Source organism: Nelumbo nucifera, chromosome 3 (genome assembly GCF_055504915.1).
Source record: "Nelumbo nucifera cultivar China Antique chromosome 3, China Antique-T2T, whole genome shotgun sequence".
In the NCBI taxonomy this organism is placed as follows: Eukaryota; Viridiplantae; Streptophyta; class Magnoliopsida; order Proteales; family Nelumbonaceae; genus Nelumbo; species Nelumbo nucifera.
In genome coordinates this window covers 80,949,510-80,976,009 of record NC_142651.1, presented here as the reverse complement: position 1 = coordinate 80,976,009, position 26,500 = coordinate 80,949,510, and the positions used below count along the sequence as shown (strand labels likewise).

General features: G+C 38.3%; 1 protein-coding gene across 4 annotated transcripts in view; it reads left to right on the top strand.

Moving 5' to 3' along the window:
- The first annotated feature begins 5,597 nt into the window (after positions 1 to 5,597).
- The window catches only part of LOC104588477 (protein NPG1-like), a 36,873-nt gene continuing 15,970 nt past the window's right edge, over positions 5,598 to 26,500 (top strand). Inside the window, exons 1-6 of one of the 4 annotated variants that reach the window (XR_733802.3) lie at positions 5,598 to 5,785; positions 7,577 to 7,868; positions 15,040 to 15,292; positions 15,391 to 16,604; positions 23,389 to 23,738; positions 23,894 to 24,067. Coding sequence is in view for 3 of the 4 variants with exons in the window: in XM_010246417.3 (XP_010244719.1) it covers positions 7,695 to 7,868; positions 15,040 to 15,292; positions 15,391 to 16,604 (1,641 nt within the window). In the remaining variant the exon portion in view is untranslated. The other 3 variants (XM_010246417.3, XM_088900969.1, XM_010246418.3) reach the window with 3 other exon arrangements.

Here is a 26,500-nt window from a genome sequence, read left to right as displayed (position 1 = left end):
CTCCACTCTAATCTTTTCTTAATCTTACTAAGATTACATAAATTACAAGTCTGCCCTTAAGTGGGTGTCCACCTCATCAGCATACTTAGAAAACATAAAAAGAATTAAAGGCCCATTAAGAACAAATAACAAGAAAGAACTAATCAATAAGACAGTAACGGGCTAGGGCCAATTTGGCCCAATCTCTCTACAATATTTCAGTTCCAAACTTAAATATGTTTCTTTTCACATGCAAGCGTCAGTCTACCTTGGAAGTTTAGGAAAAATAATCATCTTCCAAATCCGAGCTTGGTGTGAAAAATCACCAGATCCATTTCAAAATGTGAATGTTACAAAACACATTCAAGGGATGACTAAGCATGGGCTAGTTGTAAGTGCTTGTAGATCAACATCGCGAGGATTGCAATGGGGATCATGATGATATAGGGGTAACCACCACAATACCCTCATAATGAACATTGTGCTTGCCGACGAAGTTGTCGAGTGATCACAATCGTAGACCTTTGCAATGACTTGGAATCACTTAAAAGTGACAAATGTGATCACTTATATTTGTGATGTCCTATAACATCGCTCATGACCATTTGAAACCTTAGCGAACAAAGTTCGCCTCACATGTAGTTGCAATGGCCTACGATGGCTCACCTTGTTACACTAAGCCATGTCACTGAGACATATCATCACCCAAAGAAACTCTACTCTTAACACGTGACCTCAAGTAGTTATGAAAGGGACATAGCCAGAAACATGCCACATGAGAGTTCTAAGGGAAGGGGAAATCCCAATCCCAAAAGATCATCATTGGACACATGGCAAAATCTGGATAAGGCTTATTCGTTAGGTACCCAGAGAATTGTGATCCACTTCCCAAGTAAGAAAAGTCCTTTTTTTTGTATGTTTCTCATTATAGCCTTAGTGATTTCTCTATAAAGGGAGAGACTTGAAGGTCTCCACACGAGATCCATCTCAAGAGTACAGAGAGAGTCCTTGTCCCCCAACCTTCTTACTCCCCTCTTTTACAACACCCTATTTCCCTCCTCACTAAGACCACTCTTACTCACACAGATCTACAATCATCTTTTGTTCTTCAAGCAGACCAACATTCTCTACCATACCACCCCACTTACATAGAGTTTTCTTTTCTTTTGTTTCTCTATAGGTTTTTTGGTAAGTATGTTCGATTAGGTGACTACTATTCTTATTTCCTTTAAAAATATACCTCCTATTTGAGAAGATGCCATTAATTTTGATTGTTGATCTTTCAAATCTTCATTAACTTTTCCCATTGAATTAGTTGTTCTTTCTCATGTGGGCAATTGCACTTGTAGTTGGGTTATCTCCAAAGTTCTAAATCTTTTTTGTTTTTTGAATGGTAGCATGTTATCATTGCACTCACATCTTTCCCCTTCCAAATCGGTCATGCCTTGCCATCACTTTCCTTTTATTATCTCTTTTCTCAACTTCTTTGTCAACTTCTCTCGCCTCCCTTTTGCCACTTCACTCTAACTTTCACCCATCCATGGTTTAGCTTTAATACTTAAGGACATGTTGAGTAGTAGGTTAACCCCATGCATCAAATGTTTTTCATCCCTATATCTCTCCATATCTTTGGTTTGTCTTTTTCGATCTTTTAGATTTTCAATTACTTCACCTTTCATCATGTCTTCCATATTTCTCTAGTTTGAGTTATACTTTCTTTATTTTTCATTGAGCTATTGGATTCGCTCTCAAATTCTCCCTTAATTTCCTTCATTCCTGTGTTTCCATCTATCACTCCTCTCCTAATAGAACTGGCGACATTGTCCATTGCATGGTCAACATTTATTTTTTTTATTGTATCTCTTTTCATCTTCCTCATTGTTAAGTGGGCTTCACATGGAGTTTCCCGTCTCTCTTTCACTAGCTCCCTCTTTTACCATTGAATGGTTGTCATTGCTTTGACATAGGTGCATGCTAGCTAGATAATTTTTTGATTTAATGTTCAAATTCAAATTTGAATTCAATTATGGGTTTTGATAAGTTGTGGAGTTTTCATTCATCTTCTCAAACAGTTTCAAATCCCCATCAACTAATTTTTTTTGTCATTTTCCACTTTGCCATGCACGTTGTGTCTATGTTCTTTAGCGACCAACTAAATATTTATTCCATACCTTCTTCTTCATTTAGGGATTTTGTTTTGACTGTGCTTTCTTTTGGCAGGATATCATCATTTTTCAATCCATTGGGTTCTTTGTTGGAGCCTTCTACTCTTATCAGGCCTATTTTCTTTTTTCAAATGGTTCTTAACTATCTGCGGTATAACATGTTCTAATTTTGGGAGTTTATCTCCTTTTCGTCTATGAACATGCTATTTTTCACATTTAGATTTTTCTTCTTTATTCCAGTATCTTTTAAGGTTACCCCTAATGAGGCTGATACTAGGTAATCCATCCTCCTCTATTGAAGATGCTTTAAATTTGTGCTTAGGGGTTTTATTGGTCTTTCTCTTACCTGGCCTGGGTTCAAAGTTCAAACATATTCCCTATAGTGTGAGAGGGAGTAACTTTCTCTCTCAATCATTTTTTTATTGTTGTTTGTAAAACTCTCATCTTCTTTTTCTTTTTACCTTTTATTCCCACCCTTCCTTGATGAAAACTGCCACTAGAAACCTACACAAAAAAAGCTACTAAGCACACAAGGGTTACAAGAAAGCACTAAAATCAACATAGACAGAAGGGAGCTGGGGTTCTGCGTTAAGCAAACAACTAGATCATAACTCATAACTCCTAAAAAGCAACATCATATAAAACACAAAAAGGAAACTCAAAAAAAGAAAAACAGGCTAAAAAAGGAGATGGCACCAATTGGCAAGTGAACCAAACCTAAGGCTCAGTTTAGTAGGAGTACAAATACAAATATGTACTTTGCAAATACATATAAAATAATATAAAATACAAGGTTTTGCACTCTACAAATTTGTATGTGTACTCCTTCCAAACTGAGATTAAGAAACTAAAAACTAGTCAAAAGACTAACTCAAATAGGCTAGGGGTTGTTTGGTAAGTCTTTTTTGAAAGATCTTCTGGAAGCTCTAACAGTCAAAAGACATAGTGAGTTTTTGCATCAAGATCTTGACAACTTGAAGACTATTTGGCTAAGGTATGTCTTTCCATGTGAAGACGAGTTGAAAAAAAACAAAAAGTTCCATTTGGAGCTTCTTGAAAATAACCCAAAACGGGCTTCATGCGTCTTTACGATGCAATGTCTTTTGGCGGCTAGATCTCCTACAAACCAAATAGAAAAAGACCATAATGCGGTCTTCCAGGCTTCTAAATAGCCAACAGTTTGCATGGAAAGACACACCTAATGGGGCCTATGAGGGAACTTCCCTATTTAAACAATGCATTTTGAGATCTTTGAACCATCTTGCTCGAAATGTCATCACTGTTCCACAAGGATGCTACCTAAACTACCCATAAGGATGCTACATTGCAACGCAACTTTTTAATATTTGCTAATTATATCATGGTAGTTCATACCTCACATTAATATAAATATCTTATGCATTTATACCTTATTCAAAGTAATTTAAGCCCTATATTTAATTTTATTAGTGTATTTGTGAGATCTTTGTGAGTTCTCCTAACATATCTCTACGCATATCCTAATTATTCCATAGGATCCATGCATATGCCAATACATATCTTAAATTTTGATTTTCTAGAGAGATTGGAGTCAACTAAGTGAGTCACTTTCCATATAGGGTTTGAATGATATCATAAAACTTGTAACCAAACAGGTACAATAAAAATGGTAACTAATCAGGTGGTATTTTTCAAAATTCATGGGGGGTTTTTGGTAAAACTCTTCTAGTATCATGTCTTTCTGACAACATAGATTTTCCATTCCATATAACAATTACAAACCTTGTTTTTCTGCCACATTCTAAATCATATATGATTACATTCTATGCAGCCATATGCCCCACCTTTTTTTGGATAGTTATTGGAAACTTTTGTATAAATTAAGATAGGATAAATTTAAGAGAATGTTAGGAAATTGAGGGGGAATTTCAAACAATACCCCTTTTAATATAAAAAACTTAATTATAAGAGTGGGCTTATCTTGTGCATGTGGCAAAGTTATATTGGGGTTTCAATTTTCCCATAAATAGAAGGTGTGGGGAGGGGGGAGAGGAACTTAGGGTAGGGCAACAAATGGATTCAAATCAAACGAATTTACATAGTTCAAAAAATTCATTTGCTAATATTCATTTTTGGAAGGATTCATTTGTTAATATTTTTAATTGATTCAAATCTTATCCATTGGAATAAAATAAAAAGCAAATGTACCAATGTATCATCAATAAATTAAACTAAAAATAATCACAAAATTAAGAATTCAATTACAATGCTTTTTATTAATATTGGATGAAAGTTAAATTTAGATCCTAAACTCATGTTAAAGTTTATTTGCTTTTAATTGATTCATGTTTCACGAAATGTACTTTCATGTCTGAGAGGTGTACTTAACATCATGTTTTTTTTTGGTAAATTTACCATCAATCACTTTTTCATTTTTTCTACTAAATAATGTAGCAAATAGCAAATGCATTATAGATTTTTCCAAACAGTATATATATTTTCGATAGATAAACTAAAAATGGATTTTGTATTTTATCTTTACCATATAATGCCATACTTCCCTTGGCCCCAAATCCAACATCACTGATCACCATCTGCACTTCTCCCAACTGGTTGGAAAGGTTTCCTACTGATCGTGATGAAGACTTGGGATTGAATCACACCTGCACTTGGGTTGGGGGATGGGCTACCCCCATTATGTAGCCCTTTAAAATGTATAAAAAAAAGTATGATCCTCACCTACAAAAAAAGTCTTATCACGAATTAGGATAGTAAAAGTGTGAGGTGGGTGTGAGAAAAACTCTATGAGGACCACATCTGGACTCTCCTCTCAGAGACTAGATCTGCTCCTCATATCGACCTCACAGGCACATCCCACCGTACATTAAGAACATCTCCTGTAATTATCTCACAATACAATATCAGGGTGTGCTGTGGGGCATTGTGGGGCGCACATGTGAACTCCCTCTTTATTTTCATCACACTTGACTAGAACCATATTCCATCCGATTTCATAAAAAAAAAAACAATATTCCATCTGATTATAAATTGATCGAATTTGGGTTCATTTCAATTCGAATTTGGACAATCCGATATCATTTGCTGCCTTACATTTTTTTTTTCCAAAAGTGGTGGTTGCGGGAATTGAACGAACCAGTTAACACACTAACAAGCCAGTCCTCGGTTGGTTTTTTTGCCTGGTTAAGATAATTTTGTTGCCACGTGTAAGTTCCATTTAGCCTCGCGCTCAGATCATCATTCAAAAATTTAATCGACTATTGTACTGACGCCTGCTGTTAAATTAGCATAAATAAAGGTAGAAAGAAGGGCCGTGCGGGCGACGGCCCAAGTGTCCGTGGCCGGGGTGGCGTCGTGGACGTCGATGTCGAGGCATTAATTAAACGGTGACCAAACTTGGTAATACGGAACGTGAATCGCATTAAATGATCAGCTAACGGCCGTTTTCGCTCTTCATTTTCTTGGATTCTCTCTCTCTCTCTCTCTCTCTCTCTCTCTCTCTCTCTCACACACACACAGTCTCTCTCAGTCTCTCTCTTCTCTTGATCTGCCATTCCTCTTACGTAAGGAAGAACCTCACCTTCTATGATCCTTCGTCTGCAACTTCAACTACTACTACTGCTGCGATTTGTCCACTAGTCCGGGTACCTCTCTCTTTCACTCTCTGGAGAATGTAGATGGTGAACTGGGTAGATCCGGCTTCTTGGGTTTAGAGGTTGAACGATTTGGGAAACCCCAGGTTTTTTGATCGACTGATCGGGCGTTGTGGGTTGAGAGTTCAACCCTAGACGTTGGTTTTGGACTAACTTGATAATGCTGCCGCCTTTGTCCTGTTCTATTTTTCTGGTTCTGTCCTTTTCTAGGATTCTACACTCAGATCCTTACTTCTTACTGAATGCACTTTGTTTGTTTGAATTTTCTTTAACTCTTATCGTAATTCTAATATATATATTTTAATTCTTTTTGTTTGTTTTTTGGTTGGTTGGTTGATTTTTTTTTTTTTTTTCAATTTGATTGCCTTGGTTGATTTTGCGTGCTGGAATTTATTTTATTGCTGTTTCTTTTTGATCCTTTTCTAGGTAATGCAAATGAGATCAATGTTTTAATATGTTTAACTCGTTGACTAGAGTCCTTTGCTAATGTTAAATTTGAGCCGCTTTCACTGTATTGACTAAATTCAGCTCAACTTGAAGTATTTACTCCATTGGTATTCTCGGAAATTTAAAATGGGGAACTTATTTGGAGTGAAAAAAGGAGATGTGTAACGTCTTGGAATCTGAGTTCTGTATTGAAGAGCAGATCATATTTTGTATGATCAGGGTGATATGCTCCTTGTGCTTATAGAATGTTCAAGTTCAAGACAGTTTTTTTACCTAATTGTATAGAAAGTAAAGTTGTCTCAATAGTGAACACTCAAAACCTTCACAAGTTCAGAATATGTCCTACTTTCTTCAACAACAACTTTCCCATGGGATATGATAGATACTCACCAAAACTATTTAACAAAAAATTGAAAAGATAGCACATTGTACACTAGATGATTGTAAACATGTTATTTTCTTAATTTCCAAAGAACATTGGAAACTGTAATACTTTCTCATCAAAATTTCTCAGTGCCAATGAAACAACTGAAAAATCAAAGGAAAACTCAATATTCACTTCATTTGTTTGAATGGGAATGGGGAAAACTGTGGAATTTTCTTACCGTATTTCACAGTGCAAAAGGAACAATGAAAGATCAAAGAGAAACTCAAATTCACTTCACTTGCTTTTCTTTTCTTACATTTCATAATAGCCAAATGTTTTGCATTTTGTTGCCCAAACCCTACATGAGAATTCCACCCCAGTATGTGATATTCTTTCTTCCTTACAGGAAAAATAAAGAAATAGATAATAAAAAAATCCTTATGAACGATTTATCAAAAAAAAAAAAAAATCCTTGTGAACATATAATACCATTTATTTTCCTGGTTTAATTTCACTCGTTTCACTTGATTATTGCTTTCCGGATTTGATTGGAATAATGGATATATTTTGCTTTTAGTGTCATTTCAGTGAATCTTTACAAGATTTTATTTGAACAACTTGGATTGGCGAAACAGAATACATGTAGCCAACCCCATATAGTTGGGATAAGGCATGGATGATGATGATTTCTTGCATTTTAATGGATGATAACAACCTTTTCTCTTGATGGCTCTATATATTAATTGTTATTAAGTCTCAGCTTCTTTTAACTCTTTTCTGCTTTATACAAGCACAATGATTTCCTTATTGAATTAGGTGTAGTCAAATGGTTCTCATTTTTCCATTTTAATCCTTGCTTGCATCTTTCTTTATGGTGGGGTTTACATGTGAGCAATATATATTTTTCTGATTAGCTTCTTTAATAAATTGATGGGCTACAATTATGTGTTTTGATTGATCTTTGACAGGATGTAGCATTAAGGTTATAATGTATGAGACCTTTGAGGAGCAAAAAGGTGGAGAGCCCTATGACATTGTCATGTCAGCTTTTTTTAGTTCAATTAATGAAGAAAGCTGAAGTTCAAAATGCTAGATAATCAATCTGGAGAATTTAGTGAGCTTAATGATGATATGGCGGTTCAGGAAGTCTGTGCAAATGGACTTTCGATGAAAACTTCTGAGGTTGAAGCAAAACTAGATGAGGGTAATATTCAGGAAGCAGAATCTTCACTCCGGGAGGGTTTGTCACTTAATTTTGAGGTGAGCTTGTTCCCTATCAAATGAAAATAAGGTTAATTGTAGATTTTTTGTTTATTCATTGTATTGTTTCTAAATTCCTGTCAGTAACTTCTTTTTTTTCTTCTATGGATTTTAGAAAGTTTATTTAAGCTAGGCCACCAGCTAAAATTTTTCTTACCATGCTAGCTCATTTTATCACCACAGAGCGTGGTTTTGCATGTTTATGTATATATGTATATGCCTATATCATTTATAAAATTTTCTAAATATTTGTATTATCATGTTTAGCATTTATTACAGCCTGTTCAGAAGAAAAGAGCTCTCCAAATGTTATCCCTCAAAATTCCCTCTTGCCACTAGAAACTATTTCTAATCTATCATGACTTTGTTTAGTGGTTCTTCCTTTGTGAAGCTATCAATGAGCAGCTGCATGGATAAAATCTACCTACTAAGTTGCATTGCAACCTCCTATTGACAATGATGGCTAATTTGTGCACACTCATTGTAAGAAATATGAAAGGCTGGATTTGTAAGAGTATAGTTGTGAAAATGTTGAAGGAAGATACAGTTGGTCCTAAGATTGCACAAAAGGAAATTAGAATGTGGTGATATTTGTAGTTGTAAAAGGCAAACTGCTGAAGATTGATATACTTGAATTTATAATTGTTGGTTACATATATATATTTTTTGATTGGCATGATTGTTGGTTAGCACCAAAAGATAAATTTATGAACCAGGTATTTTCATACCCTCCTTTTGAGAAATGAATTAAATGCCCCTATGTGTCTGTTTTTTTGTCATATTTTTAGTAGGACCAAATGTCAAGTTTGCATAAAAATCAACTTCACTTGTAGTTAGTTGGTAATAGTGTTCTTGAGGAAAGAGAAATACATGTGCAATTAGGATGCCAAGAATATGTTTAGTGATAGAACTTTGCCTGTGTAATTTTCTCTCTGCCTTCTCCTGGCTCTTGTGCATCTTCTCATGTATTACTGAATAAATTCTCAGTTAGTTTTGCTCAAAAAAAAAAAAAAAGAAAACATGTTTGACCAATAAGTCAAAGTTTGTGCATGCATGGCATTCATGGTTCAGAAGTGATGTAAAGTAATGGATATTAACTTCAGGGGGAGTTTATTGTGGTATTTTGAGTTTATGTTCTTACCTTGCTCAAGGGTCTCCAATATGATGTTTCCCTTGACTTTGATTTTTATGGTGGTTCAGGGTAACCGTCAAGTTGTTGAAGGTTGGGTGAGAGAGGGCGATCTGGATCTTTAGCATCCAGAGTGAAAATCACGTCCACATGGGTGCCAAGATCAGGCAGTTCTTTTGCCAGGTCTTTCATGAGAGAAGGTGTTGGAAGGGTTAAGTTTTGTTAGAGATCTTCCCTCCCTAGTTGGCCATTGCACTTTGTTTGTATGTTTTGAACTATAGCCTGTTTTCCCTTGTTTCTTGCAGTCAGCACTGTCCTTTGTTTGGTAGGAAAGCTTGTTGTTTGCATATCAGTTTTTCAATTAATAAGTCTCCCTTTACTGATAAAGAAGAGTCCAGCAATAAGTTGTCGTTAGAAATTCATTAATTTCTGCTAAAATGGTGAAAATATTTGTTGAATTTTCAAGAGATTCAACAAATATTTACACAAAAAGTAGATTAAAAAATTATAAATTTGACATTTCAAAAATAAAAAATAAATAAAAAAATAAAATATTGCTAAAATGGTACCATTTGCATCTCTGAACATTCCCTCTAAGATGATGAAATACTGCTAAAATGGTGATAAACTATTTGTTGAATCTTCAAGAGATTCAACAAATATTTACACAAAAAGTAGATTAAAAAATTATGAATTTGACATTTCCTGGCTTTGCTTTATCTCTTGAAGGGATGAATTATCAAGCAAAAAATCCCATATGTATACTGTATGGACTCTTTAGTCAAAAAACCTATTAGGATTTGATTGGTTGCACTTGATGCTTTGCTTGGTTACATTTTGGAACAAATTAGGAATATTGAATAGTACATATGAAGAGATAATTCTTGGACTATTAAAATTGCCTCTTATGTCAGTTCATGATTCATATAAACTACAGTGATTTCCATGGTTAACATGTTGTAGTTCATAATTCATACATTGTAATTCTACTGATAACTCTGCCACTCCTTTTCAGTAATATAATACATCATTTTACCTTTCAAAAAAATAAAAAAAAGATACCATTTGCATCTCTGAACATTCTCTCTATTTCTGGTAATCCTGGGTTATGAAAAGAGTTCCCATCAAAGTTCAATTTGATCTTGTTGCTATCCAGGGAGCCAAGATCTCTTGGATTCCAAATGATGGTTGTTCAGCAATGTAGTGTGTGTGTGTGTGTGTTTTATTTTTTGAAGGATAGAAGAAAAAATTTTATTAAAAAAGAAAAAGATTTACAAGTCATTGGATGTCAAGGGGACAACCCAGCTTGAAGTACATCTAGACAATCTGAAAAGTTTCTTCATTACAAGGTTGTAATTCCAAAATACCCTAAAAATTCTCTATCAAATCCTCCCTTCTGGCTTGATCAAACTCTAGCAGAACCAGCACCCAGTCTGAAACCAATGAACCCACAGCAGAAACTATTAGTTCCAGGCTTTTTGCTTTGTTTTCAAATACTCTTCTATTCCTTTCAGCCCACAGTGACCAGCAAATTGCAAAAGGAGTACAGCTCCACATAATTCTGGCTTTCTTGCTACCACTAATTTTCGGCCATCTAGAGAAAATCTCAGCAGGAGAAGAAGTTCCAGGTGAAATTTGCCACTTTGCACGAATAGAACAGGTCAAGCACTGTCTCCTCATCCATTTTGCACAAATAGGAGAAACTTGGAAGGAAGAAGCCTCTTTTCTTCAAAGCTTCCCTAACTTCCTCTTTTTCAAACCTCCTTTCTAACCACCTTGCTGAAGCCTCACTCAGTTGATTGGGAGCTAAGCCCCTCAATGACACCCAGCTCCATTGTCTACCTGAATACAGCCTCTTGTAAAAGTCCACCACCCTCTCTTGAATCTCTCCCCATGTTTCCACCTATTCCTCGCCCACTTGGATCCTTGTTATCAGATTTATCCTTCTACTGCTTGCAAAAGCATGGAAAAAGGAAAGATTTTTATCTCTTTTTAGCCAAATAACCCTGGATTTTTGTCTCCATCTAATTTCTTCCCTTAGGATTAAACTTTCTAACTCTTTCTTCAAAACTTCCCTTTCCACCTGAACTTCTCTCCTGCTGCCCTCGTCTTCTAATAACCTGTCGAACTTTGACAATTTCTCCAACACTTCTTTCTGTTCTCCGCTTCCTCAGCCACTTCCTTCCTTCTCCCCTTCAACTCCTCCTTAATTAACTGTAATTTATCCAAGACTGTCTGCCCTGCTGAGCTTGCCCTCTGCGCACCTCTCCACTTCCCCTCTACCCACTCCACAAAGTTTGGTTGCTGCAGCCATGTATTTTCAAATTTGAAAGGTTTGCACCTGGAAACTGATACAAAGTTCCTTAGCATGATAGGTTTATGATCAAACAATTGCTGAACCAGAGGTTCTTGGACCACTTCTCCCCAATGCTCCACCCAATCTCCTGAGAACAAGAACCTATCTAGCTTTCGAAGAATTGCTGGACATTGACCGATAGACCAGATAAATCTCCCACCATTTAGAGGTGGGTCGGTAAGTTCACTATTACAGATGAACTCATCAAACCTCCTCATCCCAACACTTATCCTCCCCTCCGACTCCCCTTCATTTCAAATCTCCTTCTTACAATGTTAAAGTCTCCCCACCCCACCCACCAAGGACTCTCCCATTTTTGTCTTAGCTCCCCTAACTCCTCCCAGAACTCCAATCTCTCTCCCTCCTCATTTGGCCCATAAACATTTGTGAGTCCCCACCTCCAATTTCCATTGGTTTCTTGTAGACAAACTAAAACTGAATATTTCCTAAACTTCTCCCCAATCTTCCTTAACACTCCTTGGTCCCATGATCCCACAAGATAACCAAGCCCCTTGAAAGGTCAGATGTGTTAGTTTTACCCACTCCCTGTCCTCCCACCCCCAGATTTCTTTATTTAGAGTTAAATTGAAACCTTCTAGTTTTGTTTCCTGTAGAATGACTACATCTGGTTTATGTGTTCTTATCATATTTCTTACTTGAGCCCTTCTTCTCCCTTTCTTCATCCCCCTTACGTTCCAGCTTAAAAGCTTCATTTCCAACCACCCTCCTGCTTGCCCCCCCCTCACCTTAGATATTGTCTTCTAAGCACTCCTCTTCTCCTCCATCTTCGTACCAGGCTATGTTTTGTTTTACCGCTTCTTTCCTTCTTTGTTCCTCCTTTTTCTTCCTTTTTTTCAAACTTCTCAAATGCTAATTTAGCGAAGCCTTCCCCTCCCTAGAAGAATAGACCAAGGGATTTACCTAATCTAACCTCCCTGTCCACCAATTTGTTAATGTTCACTTTTCTTGCTCTCCTTCTAGACTCTCTTTCCTTGAGTCATCCATAGTCTTCCTTGCATCCTCTCTCCCCCTTCCCCCCCTTCCACTTTGCTGTTCCCTTCTTCTTGTTGTGAAATGCTCCTAGGCTTCACTGCTTTTGGTTGTTTTCTCCCTCCTACGGCATTGGGATTTCTTCGTTAATTGCGTTAGTATTCAAATTTCTTAGGAAAGTCCGGTCCTCTCCTTCTACCATAGTTCTCAGGTGATAATCTTCACCTACAAAGTTCATAACCAGCTTGAGTGGGATGTTGGAGATATCCTTGACCTCCACCAGCAATTTGGCCATGTTGAGCTTGTCCCGTCTTCTGTTCCTGTTGTCAAATTTCATGAACTTTCCGTAGAGATTGTCGATTGCTTCAAATGTAAGGATACTCTAGCCATGAAGAGGTATTCCCACCACATCCAGCCACACCGCTGTCTTTCATCTGGTATTTGAAACTTCTCTTGTTGTAGGGTACCACCAGCCTAGTCACAGATCAAACTCCCTTTCTGACACTTTGACTCCACAGATAAAATCTTCTCGGCCGCTTCTCTGCTGTGAAACATGAAAAGAAAAAGTCCACCATTCAACTTTCTTACACCCAACACCCTTTCCCTACTCCACTCTAACAAAGCCCATACTTAGACTTTTTCTGCCTCCAGGTCGACACCCATGAACCTACCAACCAAACTTGCTGAGAGCACCTGCATCCTCCCGTCCATCTTCCCTACTTTCTTCACATCGACGAAAACCGATGACGGCGACATCATCATCCTCCTCTTTCTAAACTCTTTATCGTATCGAGGACGGCGACATCCCCCAACACCTCTATACAAAGCTCAACATTTCAAATACATTAGCTTTGTATCATATTGACGACGATGACATCCCCCAGCACCCGGAAGCAACCCAATTTTGGCCCCCTTTGTGGAGTTCAAATCAGCCCCCTGCCCCCCACAACGTCCCACAGCACATCTCGGCCGCTTCCCCTCTGTCACTTTGTGTTTTTTTTTTTTTTTTTTTATCAAATAACTGATTTGCATTTATTCCAAACAAGAAATGCACAAAAAGTGTCTACATAGTGAGTTTTTATTTTCTTTCTGTTTCAAGTAAAGTGAGCCCCTTGCTGCTACCCCTACTTGGCTCCAAAAGGAGGAGATGGACTGGTGGGAATATATAAATGAAGAAAAGGAAGTTCAGAGATATGGCTCAAGGAATGGAAATTCTGGTTAACTAGATTAAGAGAGATGCTAATGGCTTGGCGGATGCTTTGGCTAGGTAAGGGGTGGGAAGAAATGATTTATTCTGGGCTATGTTGTAATGGTTTCATTTTTGGGGGTGGGAGCTAAGAGAGTTTATCTCCCCTCTCCTCGTATTTGCTTAATTATTTCTTAATGAAATCCATTCAGTTATTGATAAAAAGGGATAATATTTCAAATATCAAGGAAATGTGAAGAGATATTTGGAAAATTTTAATTATAGAATTATTTCGTTTCAACCCTTAGGAAATTGGGAAATTTTGCCATGTTTTGGGGAAACTATAAACCATGGGTCTTAGTTGCATTTGTTTACTTTTGATTGATGCTTCATCTGTGAAAGGTTCTAGCAACTCAAATTTCAAGTCAATGAAGCATCACTCAGCTTTTACTTTTCTTGGTTGATTTTTCTTAATTTTAATGGTTTCTTGGATAGTAAATTTGCATATCCTTTTGGACCTAGGTCCAACACACCTAGTAAAAGAAAATTTCTATGCTTTAACTCCAATCAATTCTTTTTTACTCAAAATATTATTTTTAACTTAAACTTAAATGTCAATAATACCTTCTGCTGCAACTCCTTTTAATTACATCATTTATAGCTACTTCCAGTCAAACTCATGCACTGAATAATGATAAATGTAGAGGTACTATGGAAACTGACTTTCTTCCTTTTAAGGTGGAGCTAGTGTGCACCATAACAACACAAGTAGGAGTTGGAGTTAGAGAGAGAAGAGAGACATTGGAAACTGAGAGGGGAAGGGGTGAGAGAGGGAAGAGTAAATTATTTCTATTTTGAACTTCTGAGCATCATAAGACTAAACAGAAAGTCAATTCTTGAACTTTGTGTTTCTTTTTCTCCCTTAATCCTGATTGTTTCTTTAGACGTTACTGAGTATCATCAAGTTTCTTTGGTAGTAGATATTTTATCAACCAAAATGGGAAAATCATCATTATAATCACCATCTAAGCCTTGTCCCAACTATATTGGGTTGGCTCCATGAATCCTGTTTTGCATTCTGTTCTGTTTAGAGCCATATCCATTGTTAAATATGAGCACTTAAATCATTTCTTACTACTTCAACCAATCCGCTTTTTGGTCTGCCCCTAGCCCTTTTAGCCCCTTCAACTTACAAGAGATCACTTTTTTTCTAATGGATGCTGTAGATGTACCATCAAAGAAAAAATACCAATCAAATAAAAAAAGAAAAAGAATAAGAATTGCCTATGAAAAAGGTTTAAGTTTTGTAATTTTTTTTTTCATGAGTAGATTCCTAATTTAGATGCACTTTATGAATGCTAGTTCTTCTATTTCATTACTGTAGTTACAATCTACTAGTCTACCTTTTTGTGTAGTACATGACAGAGGAAATAGCATTAACCCATATTTTGCCACCATAAATAAAAGAGGCACATTTTAAATATGATGGGTGCCTGTATTAAATTTTCAGGAAGCTAGAGCCCTTCTTGGAAGGTTAGAGTACCAAAGAGGCAATGTGGAAGGTGCCCTTCGAGTTTTTGATGGGATTGATCTTCAGGCAGCTATTCAACGGTTGCAACCTTCTCTTACTGAGAAACCACCTTCTAGGAGGAACCGCTCCCGCACTGAGTCATTGAACATTGCTTCTCAGCATGCAGCTAGCTTGGTGCTTGAAGCTATATACCTGAAAGCCAAATCTCTTCAGATGCTTGGGAGAGCAACTGGTATTGAATGTTAATCAATTACAGATTCATCATGTTCTTTTTCATCTGTGGTTCAAATTGTTTAATGTACTTAACCCAGTTCTTTGTTGTTGTTGCAGAGGCTGCACAGGAATGTAGAAGTGTCCTTGATGCTGTGGAACGGATATTCCAACATGGCATTCCTGATGTGTTGGTGGACAATAAATTGCAAGAGACCGTTAGTAAGGCTGTAGAGCTCCTTCCTGAGCTTTGGAAGCAAGCTGGCCATTATCAGGAAGCAATGTCTGCTTACAGACGTGCCCTCCTGAGTCAGTGGAACCTTGACAATGAGTGCTGTGCAAGGATTCAAAAGAACTTTGCCATCTTTTTGCTGTACAGTGGTGTTGAAGCTGGTCCACCTAGTTTAGCAGTCCAGATTGATGGCTCATATGTTCCAAGAAACAATCTAGAAGAGGCAATTCTCTTGTTGATGATTCTTTTAAGAAAGTTTTACCTTGGTAAGACCATATGGGATCCTTCAGTAATGGAGCATTTTACATTTGCACTATCTCTTTGTGGTCAAACTTCCATATTGGCAAGGCAAATAGAAGAAATCTTACCTGGAATATTTCATCGTTGTGATCGATGGAACACTTTGGCTCTTTGCTACAGTGGAGCAGGACAAAATGAATCTGCCTTGAATCTTTTGAGGAAGTCCTTACACAATCATGAAAAACCAGATGATCTCCTGGCACTGCTATTGGCTGCAAGGATATGCAGTGAAGACTCTCTCCTTGCTTTAGAGGGTGTAGGTTATGCACAGAGAGCAATTGCAAATGCTCAAGGTGTGAATGAACATTTGAAGGGTGTAGGTCTTCACATGTTGGGTCGTTGTTTGGGAAAGCAAGCTAAGGTTGCTTCATCAGACTTTGAGAGGTCTCATCTACAGTCTGAAGCTTTAAAATCATTAGATGCGGCAATTGCTTTTGAATGTGACAACCCAGATTTAATTTTTGACTTGGGGCTTCAATATGCAGAGCACCGGAATTCCCATCCAGCCTTGCGTTGTGCAAAACAATTTATTGATGCAACTGGAGGGTCCATACTAAAAGGTTGGAGATTGCTTGCTCTAGTTTTGTCTGCCCAACAACGGTATTCTGAAGCTGAAGTAGTTACCGATGCTGCCTTAGATGAGACTGCAAAGTGGGAGCAAGGACCATTGCTCAGAATGAAAGCACAACTGAAAATATCTCAGTCACTGCCTATGGATGCCATTGGAACTTATAGGTTCCTCCTTGCACTGGTTCAAGCCCAGAGGAAATCCTTTGGGCCTCTCAGAAGTGGTATTCCTCAGGTTAGATCTTATTCCTCTTAATTTATCAGATGACTGTTCGGTACATGATATTCTTTACTCGAAGGTATCATTTCCCATCTAAGTTAAATGACTAAATCATCAGTATGAGAATTAAATCATAGTCAATTGAGGCTTAGTTGAATTGAAATGAGCTCACTAACTTATTTAACAGAACCACTTGGATGCTTGGGAACATCCTCTGTTGTTGATTTTTTCCAGCGATTTTTCTTTAAATTTATTCATCATAAATATGTATTCATTAGCATATATTCATGCACATCTATGTCCGCCCATCTATACATTGTAATAGTAACTAATTTCATAATTTGTAAGTGTCTTTTCTTCTCATGATCATCTAAGCCTTTTTCCAACAATATGGAGTCAGCTGTATGAATCCTGTTTTGCCATTCTGTTCTTTTTAGTGCCATATCCATTGTTAAACTGTGAGTGCTTAAATCATTTCTTACCACTTCAATCCATGTCCTGTTTGGTCTGCCCCTAGCCTTTCTAGCCCTATAAATTGCAATCAGTGTTTTAAAGGTGTGGGGGGTGTACACCTAGAGGTGTGCCTCCAGGAGAGGTGCCCCCTAAACGCCTTGAGGCGTATGCTCAAGGCATTGATACCTCCGAGGTGTATGCCGCAGGTGCAAGAGGTGCACACCTCATATGCCATTTTCATGAGGGGTGCTAGAAGCGTAGGCCTCAGGCACACCTCGTATAAAAAGATAGAAAAACAAGAAAGAAAGGAAAGGGATTATTATGCATCTTTATTCTTCTTAATATGAAAGATTGTTATTAAAAATGAAGAAAAATGAGATCCTTCTTCCCCCTCCCCCTCCTCTTAAGGAGGCTTATGCCTCCTTGTGTTTGGGAGGCTTACACCTCTTACATTCTGAACTACACCTCACACCTCCAGGTAGTGGAATGCCTTGTGTCATGCCTCCGCATTTTAAAACATTGCTTGCAATAGATTACTTAATGCTGCAGCACCACCTGTTACAAGAAATTACAATAAAGGAGGAAGACAAGAGGAAGAGAAAAGACAAGTCGAAGAAGAGGATTTGAAATTTTTTTATTTCTCCAATCATGAGCATTAATGTGATAGGTTTTGAAAAGTTAAAGGATGAGTACCCTTCTTGCCCAAATTTTGGTATCATTTTCCTTGATGTGTAGAGTGATAATCAACACAATTATGTGGATTTTGTGATTCATGATGGTTACCTATGTAGAGGGATCTAAATTGTGTGTTCCCTGTACCTCATTGCAAGACTTTTCATTTGGGAATTACATGTTGGAGGAATAGCTAGTTACTTTGGTTGAGATAAAACTATTGCTCTTGTTGATGATAGATTTTATTGGCCATCTTTAAAGAGGGATGTAGCTAGAGTTGTGTCTCAATGTTGAACATGTGGCCAAACTGTTTTTTAGGGAAGTTGTTAGGCTCCATGGTTTGCCTACTTCAATTGTGTCAGATAGGGATAGGTTTGTCAGTTATTTTTGGAAAACATTGTGGAAACTCTCGGGTACCAAGTTGAAATTCTCTACTGCTATTCACCCACAGACTGATGGCCAAACTAAGGTTGTTAACCAAAGTTTAGGAGATTTACTTAGATGTTTAGTTGGTAAGCACTTGGGTAGTTGGGACTCCATGTTGCCCATTGCAGAATTTGCTTATAATAATTCAGTCAATTGGTCAACTGGCAAAACACCTTTTGAGATTGTCTATAGCTTTACCCCTTGTACACCTGTTGACCTTGTTCCCTTGCCTCTTGATGCCCGTACTTCTGCTTTTGTTGATTCTTTTGCCAGTATAAGATATCTGTGATTTGCATGCCAGTATAAGAAAAAAATTGCTTTAAGTAATGAAAACCAATGTTTTAACATGCGGAGGCGTGATGCGAGGCGTTCCAATACCTAGAAGTGTGAGGCATAGTTTAGAATGTAGGAGGCGTAAGCCTCCCGAACACAAGGAGGCTTAAGAGGAGGGGGGTCAAGAGGAAGAAGGAAGAGGAAGGGGGATCTCATTTCTTTCTTTATTTTTAATAAAAATCTTTTTTATTAAGTAGAATAAAGATGCATAACACTAGTTGAAAGGGGAGGTCTTGTTGAAACGGAGGCGAGCGAGTGAAGCAAGCGAGTTGGAGCGGGGGGGTCTGGGGGGGCGAAGCCCCCCAGCCAAAGGGGCTAGGGGCAGACCACTTTCTTTCCCCTTATCTTTACTTTTCTTTTCCTTTCCTTTCCTTTTTTTCTTTTTTTTTTTTCAGCCTTTTTATATGAGGTGTGCATGAGGCGTATGAGGCATACGCCTCTAGAACGCTGTTGAAATGTTTACTTTACATTTTATGTTTTTATTCTGCTTAGATAGGGTCTGTTTGGTCTGGTTAAAATAGCTTTTTTGTCATTGCTTATGTACTTTGACTACAACAAGGGCATAAGGGTCTTTTCCCTTTTAATTATGGTCTCCCTATATATAATAATATAAGCTGGCACTGCTAGACTAATTTTGAACTCTCCAAACCTTTCTCCTCTCTTCTCTCTTCTCTCTTCTCTCTCTTCTCTTCTTCCTTATTTCTCCTCTTTTCTTCTGCTAATATGGTATCAGAGCGGTTCTACTAGGTCTGAGAGCAGATCGAACAAGTTCTTTCTTCTTTATCTCGTTGTATTCTTCAACTGAGACCCGAGAAGTTGACCTACGACTGGTACAAGTTTGTTTTACTTCTTTTTCCTTTTCTCTTGGTTGTGTACCAAGAAAAAACCCTATGAAACAAAACTGCTGAATGCTGTCATAGGAATTGTGAGGTTCAGGCCTCTTTTTTGTGGATCGTGTGATCCTGTACTTGAGAATGGGATACTTGTAGGTCACGAATGACCTGTTTTTACCCTGTTTTGGTGTGACTCAACTGTTTTATGATCTCTCCTAGTAGTTGGTCTGTTTAGATGATTTGGAAAATTGGACTGTGACTGTTAAACCTGTGCAGTGCTGAAATCAACCTAAAAAATATTTTTTTTTGGAAAATTGGAGCTGGTCTGTGTTCAAATTGTGTCCAGACCGGAGTGTGTGCATGTGAACTGCATCTCTAGTGTGTTTTTAGGACTTTTTTGGGTGTCAGGAGTGATCTTAAGGTGTGTGTTGAAACTGAAAGTGTTTGTATCATGTCCTCTGAGAATTTTGTAACTTTTGGGATTTCAGGAGGTCAAAATGGAAGTAGTGGGGGGCTGGATATGTGTTTCCTCATGGCTGTAATTCCCTTTGGTGGAGTAAACTACCTTGAATGGTCTAGGGGAATTGAACTTTACATTACTGCTAGGGGGAAAGTAGGGTATATTAATGGTAAAGTGAAGGAACCAAAGACTGGAAGTGCTGAACATAACAGGTGGGACCAAGAAAATAGTATGGTGATGTCATGGCTCCTGATTTTCATGTTGCCACAAGTAAGGAAGATGTTTATGTGGGCTGAAACAGCTTGTGAAATATGGAAACAAGTGAAGTCTACCTATTCAGAGCAGAGGCACCATGCAAAGATATATCAATTACAAGCTGAATCCTCCACTTGCAAGCAGGGGGAGAGGAGTCTCTCGGTGTACTACTCAGATCTGACATCAATTTGGAAGGAACTAGATCATTATCAAAATGTGAATTGGAAGTGTGATGAAGATGCAAAGGCCTACAAATCACTTGTCTCCCGACAACGAGTATTTTTTTTTTTTTCTTTTGGGGTTGAATCCGTATGGGTCCACAATGGTAATCTTAGGAAGTAAGAACTTACCTTCAGTTCAGGAGTTTATGCCTTAGTTCAGTCTAAAGAGAGTAGAAGTGTGATGAATTGTACAGAGGGGGAGCCGGTTGCACTAGCAATCCGAGGAGGTACAAATTCAAATTTCGGAGGCTCTTTTAAGAAGGGTAATTCACGGAAGAGAGGATGACAAAGACAAGCTTTGGTGCACTCACAGTTAGAAGTCCAAACACACTAGAGACACACGTTAGGAACTCCATGGCAAGCCTAAGTGGGCTTAGGAATTGAATAAGAAATCAACATCTGATCAGAGTAAGAAGCCAAGCCAACAGAGTCAGAAGTAATATATATATTTTTTGATTAGTAACAAAAAACTTTATTAATGATGTGAAGATTTGTGAAACTTTAGATACAATAGGGGGAGGTAAAATGTCTTAATTCCCCTTCAACAGAATACAATGAAAGAAAATTAAAAATTAGCCCAAAGGATAGACTAGACTCCCTATTCACCCCTTGCTTGGCCAGCCCATCTGCAAATGACTTAGCAGTCCTCTTCACCCAGCTATATTGTATCTCAATGTCCCTACACAGCCAAATGAATTTTTTCCTTTCATTGTTATAGCTCCATAAACCATTGTCCTCTTCCTTTAGCCAACTAATCACCACCTTCGAGTCACCTTCCAGGACCAAACATCTGATATTTAGTTCCCTTGCTCTTTGGATTCCTTCCAGAGTTGCAAGGATCTCAGCCCTAAGAGAGTTTCCTTCTCCAATAGGGCCTAGAACAAGGCAGTAACAATCCCTTCCTCATTCCTGAATACTCCCCCAATTCCAGAAGGCCCTGGATTCCTTAAACTACTACCATCAAAATTCAGTTTTATAAATCCAGAGGGAGGGGACCAAGAGGGACTAAGAGTCCTCTTACATAGGGCAGAGATAGCTATCTCTTTCCAATTTCTTAACAAGTCAGCCATAGGAAAATCTGAGAACAACTCCATAGATTTTAGCCAATGGGCAACCCTTAAAAGTATTAGGTCTAATAGGTCTTCTAGGGTTCTTTCCTTGTCTGAAAAAATTCGTAAGTTTCTTTCTTCCCACAAGGACCAACAGACAACTGCCCTAATGCTCCTCCACATAATCTTCCCTCTCTTCTTAGGCCATCTGAAAAACAAAGGAGAGAACAGACTTTGGACACTCTTAGGGGAATTCCAAGAACACCCAAAGAGGGAGAGCCCACTCACATACAATTTTAGTAACCTTGCAAGACACCATAAGGTGGTAACCAGTTTCCCCATAAGCTTTATAGAGAGTACACCTATTAGGAAGTAAACAAGAATCGGGTCTCTTTTTCTGAAGTAAATCATTTGTGTTAATTCTTTCCAGAAAAATTTCCCAACAAAAACTACTAACCCGAGGAAGAATGAGCTTGCTCCAAATTTCTTTAATCGGAAGGGACAACCCAATAAAGATAGGAGGCTGAGTTAAGGTTTCAAAAAACGAAGCACAAGAGAAAGTACTTGAGGTGGAAGGGGTCCAAAATTTGCCCTTCTCAAGCTAGGTCATAAGCCTTGTCCAAATCCAATTTGCAGACCACTCTCTTCTTCTTAGATTTCCTAAATCTCTCCAAACTCTCATTTGCAATGAGGATTTGATCATTGATCTATCTACCCTCCACAAAAGCTTCTTGGTTGGGTGCAATAATGGTGGGAGGACTTTCTTTATCCTGAGAGACAACACTTTTGCAATTATTTTATACAACCTGATAGGTATAAAATCCCTTGGTTGTGATGCCTCTTTCTTCTTTGGGACCAAAGCAATGAAAGTTGAGTTCAAATCCGGATTAATTATTCCCCTTTTGTGAAACTCCTCAAAGACTGATCCAAGATCCTTCACCATGATATCCTAGCAATCCTGATAAAATGCCATTGTGAAGCCATCTGGACCCGAAGCTTTTGTCCTATCCATTGAGAAGACCGCTTCCTTTATCTCTTCCAGATCAAAACTCTTTTCTAACCACTGGTCGTTCTCTGCACTTAGAGTCGGCCACTCCAAACCCTCCAACCACACACTCTCATTTGAAGGCCTTCTAAACATAGATTTGAAGAAATAATATAACTCAGCAAATGTGGCATCTTAAGAGACTAGTCCCATGGTATCCCAGGAGCGACACTCTGGTTCTAACCCAAGGAAGAGATTATCAACTCTTTTCGTGACCACTTGGAATTATATGGTAGGACACTTCGCCAGATGGATTCTAGCCGTACTCCTACCTCCTTTGCGTCTACATCAGGTAACATTGCCACCGCTTTCCATGTATCATCTCATACATTTGATTCCCCTTATATAATTTACTTTGGAGCCTCAAACCACATGACCGATAAGTCAACTTTATTTCAAGCATATAACCTCTTCTCTGGGAGAGATAAGGTGAGACTGGCTGATGGGTCATTCTCCACCCTAGTCGGTCAAGGAACCATCCCCCTTCCCTTCAATCTTACCCTCTCTAATGTGTTGCATGTTCCTAAATTACCTATCAACTTACTTTCCGTTAGCAACATTACTCTTTGAATTGTTTAGTGACCTTTTTTCCTTCTTTATGTGTGTTTCGGGATTTGGCTTCGGGGAAGACGATTGGTAGAGGAAACATGGTCTCTACGTGTGGGAGAATAAAGCTGGTCTTGTGGCTACATAGTCATCTTGGTCATCTTTCGTTTGAGTCTTTAAAACTTATGTTTCTCGAATTATTTAAGTCTTTGTTAGTTAGTGAGTTATAGTGTCAGACATGCCAATTGAGCAAACATTGTAGAAATTCTTTTCCTTTAAGAAATAAAAGATCTAAATTTCCGTTTCATATTGTCTATTATGATGTTTGGGGCCTTACTACACTATCTTTTAAGACTAGATATAAGTATTTCATTACTTTGATTGATGACTACTCTAGATATACATGGTTTTATCCTATGCGATTTAGAGGTGAAGTGCTAAAGATTGTGAAAGATTTTCAACGCATGATTTTTACTCAATTCCTAACTGAGATTCACATTTTCCAGTCGGATAACGCAAAGGTGTACTTCCATAGTGATCTCACGGAGTTCTTTTCTTTGTCTGGATCTCTTCATCAAAGCTCTTGTGCTAGGACACTCCAGCAAAAATGTCGCTGAAAGGAAAAAGTGTCATCTTCTCGATGTAGCTCGTTGTTTATTACTCCATATGAATGTTCTGAAATGTTTTTGGATGGATGTTGTTATACGTGTTGCATCTATCATCAATCGTATGCCATCTTGGTTACTAGAGTATAAGGCCCCACATCAACTTTTGTTTCCTATGACTCCTTTGTCCCCTATTCCAATGTGTGTCTTTGGGTGCCGTTGCTTTGTTCATGATTTGTCCCCTACTCGCGGTAAGCTCGATCCTCATGCCATTCCTTGTATTTTTCTTAACTACCATTTATCTCAAAAGGGTTACCATTGCTATGACCTTGCTTCACGCAAGTATTATGTCTCTATGGACGTATCCTTATTTGAGAGTCAACCTTTTTTCTTCGTTTCTCCTCAGGGGAAAGTAGGGTTACACCCAGGCTCAAACAAAATTACCTCCTCTTCCTGATCCTCCTCCATTTCGTGTCTTTCTTTGCCGCCATAAGAGCCAGCAGCGTTCAAGAGCCGTGGAACCTGAAACTATGCAACCAACATCATCAGACTCTCCAGAGGTATCCTCCTCATCAGCCAGGTACACTTGTTGCCATTGATATGCCTGAACCTCTTGATATATTGATCCTCCTGTTATTAATGATCTTGATGTTCCTATTGCTAAGAGAAAGCGTGTTAGATCTTGTACTATTAATCATTCTATCTCTCACTTTGTGTCCTATGATCATATTTTACCTTCATATCGTGTGTTCCTTTCCTCCATTGACGGTGTTTTTGTCCCTAAGAATGTGGTAGAAGCTTTATCCAAACCTGAATGGATAGATGCAATGAAGGAAAAAATTAATGCCTTGCACAAAAACGGCACTTGGGAGTTGGTGGATCTTCCTGAAGAAAAGGAACTAGTGGGATGCAAGTGGGTGTTCATAGTGAAGCATAGGGCTGATGGTACGGTAGAAAGGTACAAAGCCAGATTGGTGGCCAAAGGGTTTACACAGGTATATGGAGTAGACTATGTAGAGAGACCTTTGCTCTAGTAGCCAAGATGAATTCTATCAGAATCCTCATTTCACAAGCAGCTAATCTTGACTAGGAACTTCACCAGTTGGATATTAAAAATGCATTCTTGAATGGTGACTTAGAGGAAGAGGTGTACATGACTCAACCTCCAGGTTTCTGTGCCAAAGGTAGTGAGCAGAAGGTGTGTAGGTTAAAAAAAATCATTATATGGGTTGAAACAATCTCCTCGGGCCTAGTTTAGTAAGTTTCATTTAGTTGTATAGCAGATGGGGTTTAAACAATGCCAGTCAGATCATACTCTGTTTGTGAAGAAGGTTGAAGGAAAAATTGCAGCTTCAATTGTGTATGTTGATGTCATAGTGATCACCGGAGACTAGAAGAGTGAAATACAGAAGCTGAAGAAATTCTTAGCCACTCAATTTGAGGTGAAAGATCTAGGCCCCTTAGATTATTTCCTTCGGATTGAAGTCGCCCGCTCTCAAAAGGGCATATTTATTTCCCAAAGGAAATATGTACTAGATCTATTAGAAGATGCAGGCAAGTTTGGGGTGAAGCCAATTGATTCACCCATTGGGTGACAGTCAGAGGGAGTTTTGAAAGATGTGAAGAAGTTCTAGAGACTTGTAGGGAGACTCTTATATTTGTCTATGACCATGGCTGATATTGCCTATGCAGTGGGTGTCCTTAGCTGCAGTGGGTTTTGTAGTTAACAAACCTATGTCACTCTATTGTGACAATAATGCTGCTAACCCAGTCCTCTATGATGGAACACAACATATTGAAGTGGGCAAACATTTTATTAGAGAAAAGCTTGTGAGTGGAGAAGTGTGCACTCCATATTTCAGTTTAGAAAAACAACTTGCAAACATCTTCATCAAGGGCCTTCATCATGTACAACATAATAATTTGTGTGACAAGTTGGGCATGATTAACATCTATGTCCCAACTTGAGGGGGGGAGTGTCGAAATGTTTACATTTTATGTTTTTATTCTGCTTAGTTAGGGTCTGTTTGGTCTGGTTAAAATAGCTTTTTTATCATTGTTTATGTACTTTGACTACAGTAGGGGCATAAGGGTCTTTTCCCTTTTAGTTATGGTTGCCCTATATATAATAATATAAGTTGGCGCTGCCAGACTGATTTTGAACTCTCCAAACATTTCTCTTCTCTCTTCTCTCTTCTTCTTCCTTATTGCTCCTCTTTTCTTCTACTAATAAACGCCTCATGAAAAAAGCACATGAGGCGTATGCCTCAGAGGTTTTGTTGCCTCTGGCATACGCCTCAGGGTGTTTTGGGAGCGCCTCCCCTGGAGGCACGCCTCCCACGCCTTTTAAAACACTGATGAAAACTATAGACTTGCTACAAACACACATCACATAAATCAAGAATTCAATGGAGATTATGTCATGGTTCGTGTGTGTCCTGAGCGTTGTCCAAAGCACTCCTTTAAAAAGTTATATGCTCGAGCCAACGGTCCATTTCACATCATTCAAAAGATAGGGCCTAATTCATATGAACTTGATTTACCTTCGGGCATGGGAATTAGCTCAACTTTCAATGTGGAGGATTTGTTTCCTTATCGAGGCACCTTCAAGCCTCCTACTCTACCTGCAGGTGCCCACAACCAGCATTGCTTCACCTTTAGTTCCTGTTCCCATTCTACCACAAGTTTAGTCTTCACATGCCAAGCAAATCAAGAGTACCTGCAGGTACCCACAACCAGCATTGCTTCACCTTTAGTTCCGGTTACCATTCTCCAAGACAAAATTGTCACATTCGGCCTAGGTGTTTTTCAGCATTATCTTGTGAAATGGAAAGGCCACCTTGACACCGATGCTACTTGGATTTCAGAAGAGGAACTTCGTCACCTAGACCCAAATCAATTAGAGCAGTATCATTCCCTTACCTCTCGAGGATAATTCTTTTCTGCTGGGGAGAATTGATGGAGATCACTTTGAAACCAAAACGCCAAATGGAATTCGTATTTATTTTAGGTG